Source organism: Lepisosteus platostomus, chromosome 19, assembly GCF_059453375.1.
Source record: "Lepisosteus platostomus isolate fLepPlt1 chromosome 19, fLepPlt1.hap1, whole genome shotgun sequence".
NCBI classification, from domain to species: Eukaryota; Metazoa; Chordata; class Actinopteri; order Semionotiformes; family Lepisosteidae; genus Lepisosteus; species Lepisosteus platostomus.
Window position 1 is genome coordinate 11,132,172 of NC_142629.1, and position 11,603 is coordinate 11,143,774.

Here is an 11,603-nt window from a genome sequence, read left to right on the forward strand (position 1 = left end):
GATACACTCTAATAAGAAAGTGTGAAATTGACACTTTATTTCAAACCAGAAAGGAAGATCCACTGGTGAAGTGTTAACAATGCCCACATTGCGATAACATGCCCTTCGAAACAAATCTAGTATCGGCCACTAAAAGGCCCCTATAAACCCCAGCAACATTGGCAAAGGACGCTCATCTGGCAAAACTATGGTGATGTACTATTAACTGAGGATCTGTAGAACAGATCTGAGTCACTTTTGGAGAGGCACAAATGTTTGTTTGGTCAGGAGGGGAGTAAGACCACTCCCTGCCCATAGCTACACAGTCCCAGTATGGGAATGGGAGGTGCTCTATAAACCCCAGCAGTTTTGACAGAAATGCTAATCTGAGAAAACCATGGTGATTTTCTATTAGCCGAGGGTCGGTAGAATAGATTTGAGGTGCTTTTGAAGAGGCACAAATTTTGGTTTGGCTGGGAGGGGAGTGAGACCACTCCCTGTCCATCACTGCACCATCCCAGTCTGGGAACAGCAGGTGGTCTTCTAAACCCCAGCAACTTTAGCAAAGACACTTATAAAGACTTATGCATGATCCATGGTTATGCACTATTAGCTGAGGGTCTATAGAGTAGATTTGAGGTATTTTTGGAGAGACACAAATGTTTGTTTGGTCAGGAAGGGAGTGAGACCGCTCCCTGCCCATCACTGCATGGTCCCAGTCTAGGAATGGGAGGGGCTCTATAAACCCCAGCAGTTTTGATAAAGACACTTATCTGAGAAAACAATGGTGATTTTCTATTAGCTGTGGGTCTGTAGAATAGATTTGAACTACTTTTGGAGAGGCACATTTTTTTTTGTCAGGAATGATACTTTTTCCTGTCTAGCAGTGCACAGCTCTATGTCAATTTGCAAGGAGGAAGTGATATAAAAACACCAATAAGATTGCAAGAAAGAACAAAATTAATGAAGAACGGCAATTTTATATTACCTGTGGGTCTATTTATCACATTCCACATAGTTTTGAGGATGAACAAACTGTTGTTGTGCTATAAATGTGACTTTAACTGGTACAGGATTATTTTATATGAGGCAGGTTTTAGGAGACTTTTATTTTGAAAGGTGCTGCCAAGCCAGAGTCGCTTATTGTAGCTAGCTTCACGCTATTGCTCTTTTGAGTTTACTGGTCTCTTCCAGTGTATCTCCAGAGCGTCTAAACCTGCAGGAACAGGTCACATTGATACGGTTCGGCTCTTTGGAGTATGTAATTTTACTGACTTGTACAAACTACTATTGAGGAGAGTGATTTGCGTACTGTCTATTGTAGAGGATGGACTGAGACTACTTATTTTGTCGTTTTAAAGTCTGTAGGCAAACGGTAAGACGTGTTATGTAAAGGTTACGTGATTAAACCACTTATTTTTAAGGAAGCGAAAATCATTTTCATCTGGTTTCTCATGTGATGTATTTGCGCATTGTCCAATCACGACTCTCTCTGCTTGACATTTGCCAGTGGCAATAGTAGTAGTTCGGAGGAATGTGGAATGCGGTGCGGTCTGAAAAATGTTTCAAACATGTCTCGTCTTTCAGTTCATATTTGAACACATAACTGAACTATAGTAAAGCTATAATCGTACGTGTAACTTCGATAGTACTTGTATTTTACCGTGGAATATTTTATTGAAAAAATGTGTGAAAAGCACAAGGAAACAATATAAATTGCCAATATAAGGAAATGCAATGCGTAATTCAAATATCAAGGCCCCAGTAACACGCTATAACTGGTATTGAAATATTAGTGCTTTCCTTTTAATCCAGACTTAGAGGTTATTATTTTATCAAATACATTTTATATTACTATTTGCAAGGACTGTAATAATATAAAAAAGTGTTTGTAAATGGTTTTAACTGAATATTATTGTTTTAGCGGAATATTATGCCTTGTAACACTGCAGTATTTCATTGTGTAAAGTATATTAGGTTATCACTTAGCTGCCTAGCTTGTATTTTATGGCTGATTTCCTGTTCAGCAGGGGATATATTATTCCTAACCAAGAGATCGTAGTCATGAAGTTCATATTCTTAAAATGACAAAAATGTTGAGTTATTCTTCCTGTCTAAAAATTACACTCTATGATTCACGTCAACCTTATTTACTGAATAATAATAATATTTCAAAAAAGCTTTCGCACCAACACCGTTTTAGTTCTTATTGTTTGTGTTTTATTGACATGAGAGTTTCTTCACAGGTTTTGTGCTAGTCTTAGTGTTTTTATTAATTTATTTTTATGCATTGTTTCTGCACATATGTTCCCTGTTTTTAATATACAGTGTATATAATTGAATTTAAGCATAAGGTCAGACTAGATAAGGGCATCTTAACAATATTTTGGGTAGTGTGTAATACGTTTTCAGTTCATAAGCAGGCATTTTTCTGCAGTTGATGGCGTGCTCTTTCTTGTTTTTTGCTAGGGATTTGGGGAAAAAGAACCTAGGCTATGGCCAAGCACATGACGGACAGCCACCGGAGGTTCCTCCAGTCTCTGATGTGCTGTGGGATAATAGAGGGCTCCAAAGCCAGGGCCCTGCACAGGCACTGCTGCGAGGTGCACAGAGGTAAGACAAGAAGATGCCTATTCCTCTTTGCTTCAGCTGTTACCAAGAAATACATTCACACCTTCACTTTCAGTGGTGTTTTGAAATATTTCTTGTCCAATATCAAATCTGTTTATCTTATTCACTGCATTATGTCACTAGAAAGATGCTTGTATTGACATGCTGTTGAAAAATAACAATACTGTTGTAGGTAGCTGCGTCAGCATGTTTAGGCTCAAAGGAACAAGTAAAGGTTTATTCCATGCTGGAAAGAGAAAAAAAGCCTCTGTGGAGCCTTCTTTGGGTGTGGGTCTTCTTCTTCACGCACCACAGCTGAAATGTTGTATTTGTTGTTCCTTTACGTACTATTGTTTTTATGTTTAATATCATTTGCTACCAAAGCCTAATGAAATTGTGTTCTTTCATTTTTTTTAAAGCCACATATGTATGCTTAAATAACCTATAAACCATCAGTCCAAGATCTATTCTGATGTTTCTTGGTTGTTCTGTGTTATGAGTTGATTCTCCAAACTCATTTGAGATCAGTAAGGTTTCCTACTTGAACATGGCTTGCAAAAAAAATACATTTGCTTTTGAATCTCATGCTTTATTGTATCATCATGTGTAAAAGCATGCTACTTGATGATTTCTTTACAATTGTTACTCTTTTAGTTAAAAATCCATTCCTTCATTATTCACACAAGCAATGTATGTTGTTCACAGAATATACAAACAGCTTAATTAAAAGTAGCAGTGAAAGTTGATCTATTAGATAAATTGACTGATCGCAAGTGTGGATAATATAAGAATGTGCAGGCTAAAATATTTAGTAAAACACTATTTTCTGTTTTAACATTAAAATATAATAATATAATAACATATGTCTCATTCTCTTATTCCCTGTCAATTTCTTATTGAACAGCGATAAACACCAGTCCAGAAGCTGGGATAAAAATGTGCAAAATTTCATTAGCGGTACAGTAATCTGTATATTATATGGCATTATACTAAACACAATAAGTACAAACACCAGCACATTTTCAGGTTGTCCATACTTCATTGATCTGGTCAACAGCTTTTATTAAATGCTTAAGCTGTGTTGCTCAACCTCTGGACCCACTGACCACCACCAGTCTTTGGAACAGTGCTGACTGGTCCTTGCCTGAGACTTCACAAACTGAGCCATACAGGCATAGTTATAATGAGTGAATTTAAGACTGTTTCTTTTATAGTTTTGCTTTTATCTTAAGAAGTTGACAAATAAGGAAGACCTTGCAGAGCTGATCTCTGGCACAAAAAAGGTTGATAAACACTAGTTTAAGGTACCAGAGATGCAGAATGACTCTGACTGTCCAAAATTGACAGTGATGTAGACATTAACTCTTACTGGCTAATACATTAGGAGCACCTACTGAATAATACAGTACATCAGGTTTCCATGGCTGAAAGAATAGTTCAAGTGTGACTGACTTGTCATTTATTTCACAAGGTTTTGAAATATTTGCTACCCAGTCAAATTCCATTGTTCTAGCAGGATCACCAAGTAAGGTGTGTGGCACTGAACTGCATTTTATACTGTTTTTACTGACTTTCCACAGGATTAAGATATAAGGATTGTTCTGGCCAGGAAAGGTAAACGAAGTCTGGGTTATTTTTCTGAAGCCACATTGCTTGCCAGTGAGAAAATTCATTTGACAGGGAGTTCCAAATATTTGTATCCAATGAGAGGATACTTTTTCAAAAGAATGCATGTGTATACCAGCGTTTGTTTCAAGTTGCTGCCTAGCGGCATTCTTATGTGCAGTTTATTGTTCATAAAATGTTGTAACATTGCATGTGGTATACCTTCTGGTGAAACTGAAAGATCCAATCACTAGTGACAGTAGTGACAGTGTTAAGCATGGTACTAGAATATTCACTTTACATTCAGAGACTGAAGCACCTGTATTTTAAGGGACTATTGTAGATTTAACAAAACATGATAAAAGGTATAATATGACTCAGAGCATCAATAGATAATCAGATTTCTCAGGAAATCTGTATCATCTTAGTGGTTCAGAACTAGTTTGTAGTATTTTTTATTTATTTAAAGCCATTATCAGCTACTCCCTTTAGCATGCCTGGAACCCACTCCGCTGCCCCCTGGCTCCCCAAGATAGGCCATATCAGCACTACTAAACACCTGCACTGTGAATAATTAGGCTCTTTTCATTAGTGACCTTATTACAGAAAAAAAAAATGATTTTCTGTGCTAAACCGAAACCTGGCACAGACAGAATGATGGTCTCCTGTTCAATCTTCTAGTCCCTCAAGGGTATGGGTTGTTTGACCTCCGTAGTCTTTCAGGCAGAGGTAAGATAAGATAAGATCACTTTATTGGCCATATGCAATTTCTTGCATTAGGAATTTGTTTTTTCACATACCCCAATTTGCTCTCCATGAGACACACAGATAGGGAGAGAAGCATGGGGTCAGAGCGCAGGGTCACCCATTTATATGGCACCCCGTGAGCAGTTGGGGTTAAGGGCCTTGCTTGGGGGCCCAACGGAGTAGGATTCCTCTGCCAGCTGCAGGATACGAACCGGCAACCTTCCAGCCACAGGCGCAGATCCTTAGCCACAGAGCCACCTGTGGGGGCATTATTGATATTTATAATCTTCTTTACAGTTTAAGTACTGTTACTGCACCTCTTCTTTCTTCTTTTAAATGTCTCTGTTCCCCACTCTACCATCATTGCAATGGTATATAGACCACCCATACCTAATGAAGCCTTTTAAGGTGACTTTGCCAATTTATTTTCATTTTTATGCCTCAGATTTAAGAGGATCCTTATTCTTGGGGACTTTAATGTACATATTGATTCAGGGTCTTAGCTAAGGATTTTTTTCCAGTTTAGCTAAGGATTTTCTAGCTCTGTTGGGATGCTTTGATCTAACACAGTTTGTTCATAGTACAAACTGGTATACCGACCATTTGCAATCAATAGATGGGGCGAAAAGTTTTTAGATTGTCCAGACCCTTGGTTGGCTTTTTTGGCAGAGGGGTAATGGCAGCAGTTTTGAGGACCGTTGGTACAACATCAGTGCTCAAGGATTCATTTATTACATTGAGGACAATGGGGCAGGGAGAAGTGAAACAGGTCTGAAATAATGTGGCTGGAATGGGGTCTAATATAAAGGTGACATTGCATTGTTATATGTCATTGCACAGCCAGGAGTGCAGGAAAGACATGATCAAAACCACAACCCACAGTTGTGCCTGCGCAATGGTTTTTTTTCTGTGGGCTGTGCTCTTCTATTAAAGGTCATGCTTCAAGCCATTTTTTAGTCTGGTAGTTCTTAAATACTTCAAAAACTCCCTATGTTTAGACTACTCATCTTCAGTGTTCGTACCTGATCCACATTGTAACTTTTTTTAAAAACACCTTTGTGTCATATTTACTGTAATGTGCTATGGAAATTCCTAATTTAATCAAAGTCTCTTCAGTGACCCCTGTTACCAGATGAATTTCAGTAATTATTAGTACCATCAGAAAAAGTATCTGTTAAATAGAAGTGATTTTTTTTTTTCCTGGAAAAGTGGCTGGGTAATTTAAAATGTAATTTAAACCTAATATGCAAGATTCTGTGTTGTGGTAGTTCACTCCAGCTCTGGCACAGCTTGTTACTGTGCAAGTCATCTTGAAATCGCTTTCACCTTTTAAAAATAAATCAGTGATATTACAGAATTAATTGTCCATAGGTGCCTTATATTGCTTGAACAGGTTCATGACAATGTCTTATTAGGAGAAACGCTTAGTAGTTTATGGGTAGGGGGTATTTAAGTTTATATTCTGTCATGTTAAATTCTGTAACTGTAGATGTAAAGGAGAAGTTGTTCATAATCTGTATTTTTAAGTATTAAGAAATTTACTTGAAAACAGTTTCACTACTTGAAACTATGAAACCCTTAGTATATGAACTTGGATATGTTGGATTTTTTATTCAGGGACTCAATATAGTATAATCTTAATACTCAAGGTTAATAATTCCGAAATTATATACCACCTCAAATTATACCACTGCCACAGGAATGAGACAGTAGTAGTGCCATACATTTTCTATGATTTAATAAACAATTGACTTGTTTCTCCTTCTTGTTGTCCAACCACAGTACATTATCCCCATGAAGGTCTAGATGACTTTATCCGTGTGATCAACACTCATCTCCAGCCTATGTTCATGCAGATCCGAAAGGGGATGTCAGAAGAAGATGGTGTGCAATACTACGCTCTGGTGAGCTAAGCTGTAATTTAATTCCCTTTCTTTCATCAAGGTCTCATTTTTTTCCATCATCCCTCAGTCATGACCTGTCTAATTGCTGTAAAATAACCCCATTGAACATATGGGCTATCCTTGGCCAAGCCATGAAGAAGAGTCCCAGTAATTCATCATTCCATTGACACAGGTCTCCTGTGTCAATGTCAAGCTCTATTCTTATTTAAAAAGTGAAGTTACCTGTATGTTTGTGCACTTGTAATGAGCCTGAAATGAAAAATGTAATGTTACACAAACTGGAAGGAAACATATTGGTAGAGTCTGTAGTAAAATCACATTTTATGTGATGCTAATTAGAACAAATTAAAGTCATAACTGCAGTTAATTTTCTCCTGGTTTTGGGGGAAATTAGAATTCTTCTCATATGCCAATGATAAATTAAAATATTAAACACTACACATTAAGACCGAGCTTTTCTAAATATAAGATATTCCATCCAAGCTCAGTCAATCTTACTGTGAATCTGCTGTACAGAAAGCTGTAAACTTGTGAAATTTCCTGGCCAGGTGAATATTACTGAAACAGATGTGACAAGAATGGCCTCTGATTACTCTGACACGGAGCTGGAATTGTTCAGAAAAGCAGTGAGTACATGGTTCTTAGTCTCAGATTTTATGTTATTTTATAGTTATGAGTAACTAATAGATTAAGACTAATAGAGTAAGTTTTATAACGTTTTAAATTCTGTACTGTATTTGGACATAATGCACTTAATGGTCCTAGATTAAATAGTAATCCATCTTGTTTATTTTAGCACCAATTTCCTTGTCTGTCAGTTAACATTTGCGAATCAAAACTAGTGTTTTTTATTATGTATTGGATTCATGAGTTTCAATGTTATTTGCAAATACAGTTTTACTTTTAGGAGTAGTTTCACAGACCTTGTTAAAAATAGTTTGAGACTGAGAACACGATCATCTCAAAGCTGCGGTTATCTTATAATTAATCAACTTGGTTGTGAGCCCAAGTTTATCTGCTGTTGTTTTTCACCTACAGTTTCAGAACCCCATCTGAGAAGGAAACCAGTGAAGGAGGAACACTTTATCAGTTTTTTTGTGTCAGATAATGTTATAAAAAAGCAAAGCACAACTATAGGGTAACCGATCCAATGTAAATTCTGTTAAAGTATATCTGCCAAATGAGATTACCGATTTAACACACTACTGTATTACATTTGGGGGTTCCCGTTTGTTTTGGGGGTTCTAGAAACAGTGGTTGGGAGCCATTGCTTTAGAGGACTATGAGTCCACCACATTCAGTTGTGACAGATAAGGTATTTACAGACCTAGGAATGAATGATTCTTAGGGTAGCCTTTGATAAGGGGGTCCTCCGATTAACAAGCAATACTCTCACATAAATTTCTGGCCTGCAGATAGCACGATACCTGGGATATGGGAAAATGCTTTTAAATTGTTTGTACCCAGATGAGTATAGCATATCATTAACATCATTTTTTCATGCTATTTTCTATCCACGAAATTTGCATATTTTCTGCTTCACTTATAACAAACATGTGTTGATAAATATAGATGTTCTCTAATCAAAATGTTTCTGTATAAACTTGAAGCCCTGAAATAATCTTTCTGTATGAACAAATAGTTCATTTGAGGATTGAGTCTTTTAAAGGTTGGTATACTGTATTAGAATGTTTTTAAAATAAAGTCAAATCCCTTTGGATTGATTTTGTTCCAGAATAACACAGGAGTTTTTCAAACGGCAGGTTTCTTTTAATAAAACACACTGGTACAAGAAGTGTCAGCACTGACTGAAAACATTTTCTTTTGCTTTGCTTTAGATGGACCTGATTGTGGACTCTGAAACTGGAACAGCCTCATCCACAGAAATCCTGAACCTTGCAGACAGACTGCAGCCAAAGAAAATGAAAAAGAAAGAAACAGAACAAGTCCTTCAGAGACTGGTTCAAGACAAGTGGTTGTATGAGGTTAAGATACTATATTACGCTCCCATGCCGTATTAGGAATTTCAGAACATCTTAATGTTTTAAATCTGAATAGAAAATGTGCTGGATTGGGCTAACTTGTTCTGTGTTGTCCTGATAGTCAGGAGCTGGGTTTGGGTGGTAGTACAGTGATCCTAACCAAGACTCTTAAGATCTTACTGTTTCTTATGGGATATATAGCTTTGTTGTTTTCTGATATTTGGTGAATGCTGTTTTATTTTTGATAGAAGGATGGTGAATATACGCTAAGCACTCGCTGCATTATGGAGATGGAACCCTACATCCAGAATATTTACCAGGACCTGGTAAAGGTTTGCAACATCTGCCGCAACATTGCTATTCAGGTAAAGATGCCTTTATGTAATGTAGCCCATAAAAAGGAATAACAGACCTCTTATATTTAGATTACACCACACCATTATAAATTTAATGGATATTTTTTTGTGTGGCCATCTAGCAAGACCCCGTTTAAATCAAAAATGAAAATCACTCAGTGTGAGGGTTAAAATGTCTTGAAGCTCCTATGCTCCTTCACAGCAGGTTTCTGTTTTGGTAATGGCTGACATTCACGCAGGGTGGTTTCATTGTGCAGCGTCACACACATTAGGAATAGTGCCAAACCCATTTCACACAGGAACCTATACACTTGTCACAGCAGAGTGGTTTCTATCAACATTATCCTGAAACTCAGTCTGCAGCAATCAGACCTTCTGCTAGCACAGCATTCCTGTGTCCTGGATTTGATTAGTTTAATTAAAAATAAAGCTTAACATTTAAAAAGGTATCAGAGGCATTTTTGAAAGATTTTAAAATGTATTAAATGACTCAGTTAATGTTTATGGCTTTGTTTTTTAATAAGAAAATACAACAGTGGGACTCTAATCCTGTATGTGTCATTCTTCTAAAAATATACACCAGACATGCGTGGTCCATTCTAGAGGTAATTTCAGCAAAGGAGGGAGAGTGATTTCTCTCACTTGTTAGACTTCATTTGGATCCACAGAATTGTGTGATTTTAGCAGAATAAGTCAAATGAAGTGTATATGTTTACTTTATGATAACATTAGGATAAATGTCTGACTCAGTTTTCAGATTTATTATAAAATCTTTGTAATTTTTTATTCTCAATGTAAATTCTTCTGAAACATCAAATTCCAGTGGTATTATGTCATGCAGTTGCTGGAGGCATTGTGAATGTCACAAACTGGATTGGTTCTCTTCAACATTACGAGGGCCATCTCTATTATTGAAAGTATGTTGTGGGTTGAGAGGAAGATAAGCTCTTTAAAGACTACTGAACATTATATCATAAAAGTTGAAATAGTAAAATAGTAAGTTCATAAACAATCCTCCGTCTCTCATTGTCGTCAGTGTAGTCTTTTTTCACTTGTGAAACTGAACACATGGTTCCTGTGTTTAAAAACGCGGTTTGGTGGTGGGGTTTCAAATGCAGAAAACAAAGCAGATACTGATTTGAATTACCCTTTAAAGGATTCAGAACTTAAAAGTATGATCTTAATAAGGACATACGGTGGACAGTCTTGAAAGTTTCATGTTAAATGGTACTCCGTAGCTTTTAAAGACCACTTTAGATTGATGGGTAGAATACAGAAGCAGCTCAGGAAGATTTTCGTGAGAGACAAATCCGACACTGATTTCCCAAACTCTAAAATTCCTGTCTTTTAGGGTCAGATGTGTGAAAACCCAGAGTGTGGCATCAAAATGCACATACCATGCGTGGCAAGATACTTCAAGGGTCGTACCGATCCTCGCTGTCCTTCTTGCAATGAATTCTGGCCTCATGAGATTCCAGGTATCCATTTTATTCATCTGCTAAATTTCTTCGGAATTCAGTGTATTGTAAGCAATAACAGCTACAGGTTCGATGCTTAACGCTCTCAGTTTGTCTTTCAAAGTGGATATGTACAGTAATGGCTATAAAAAACTTCAGTATTCTTTTTACTACATGGTGACTAAAAGCATGTAGTTTTAGGAATACTAAAGTACTGTATTAAGAATTCTAATGAATTAATACTCACTTGAGTGAGTAATTCAGTCTTGATCCAATATGAATAAATGAAAAAAATACAAATTTTACTGCATATTGCTATAACTGCTGTAGCATTTTATGGTACTTAGACTTTGAAGTTGGTTTCAACAACCTAAAATGAAGCATTCATCATCGGCTTTCCTTTTTAAGCACTGTTGAGACTAAGCTGTTTTCTCTCTCCGTTCTGACAGATCTCAGTTGCCCTTCACCACAGGCACCCTCTCCTGGCCAGGCTATGGCAGCGAAGGAGAACACTACCCAAGACACTGCACCCTCACGCTCCAAGAGATTGAGGAAGTGAAGCTACTGTTATGTCATGTGACACTTCATAAAGTTAGCTTTTAATTTAATAAATAGCTTTTAATTTAACTATCAGCTTTTAAAAGTTTTTTTAGTTTGCTATGATAGTCCTCATTATTAATTTTGTTTGTTCCATGAACTGCATGCATATTTTTCTCTACTATTGTTGTTACATGAGAAATAGATTAAACAACAACTAAATATCAACATTACTGTTTGTCATCGGATATGACTAAACCTTTACACTGTATTTGCTGTACTATTCAAGTGTATTTTTACTGCATCACTGCATCAAGTGTAATATTTCCTTTTACAAAGTGAGCCATTGCAATTTAATTCACATTAATTCTAACCCCTGCAGAGTAAGGAAAATTGGGTAAAAAAGGAAAAGCCCCAACTTGAGCC

General features: G+C 36.8%; 1 protein-coding gene across 3 annotated transcripts; it reads left to right on the forward strand.

Annotated features, from left to right (window-relative positions):
* The first annotated feature begins 1,091 nt into the window (after positions 1 to 1,091).
* nsmce1 (NSE1 component of SMC5/6 complex) lies at positions 1,092 to 11,407 on the forward strand. 3 transcript variants are annotated; one of them, XM_088612130.1, is made up of 8 exons: positions 1,092 to 1,236; positions 2,449 to 2,592; positions 6,724 to 6,845; positions 7,394 to 7,471; positions 8,684 to 8,830; positions 9,076 to 9,192; positions 10,535 to 10,661; positions 11,090 to 11,407. In XM_088612130.1, exons 2-8 carry the CDS (start codon positions 2,475 to 2,477, stop codon positions 11,197 to 11,199), a joined length of 819 nt encoding a protein of 272 aa, XP_088468256.1. In that variant the 5' UTR covers positions 1,092 to 1,236; positions 2,449 to 2,474; the 3' UTR covers positions 11,200 to 11,407. The 3 variants fall into 3 exon arrangements, with proteins under 3 accessions (XP_088468256.1, XP_088468258.1, XP_088468257.1); XM_088612132.1 differs by having other exon boundaries at positions 9,079 to 9,192; XM_088612131.1 differs by having other exon boundaries at positions 1,113 to 1,354.
* The last annotated feature ends 196 nt before the right edge of the window (positions 11,408 to 11,603 follow it).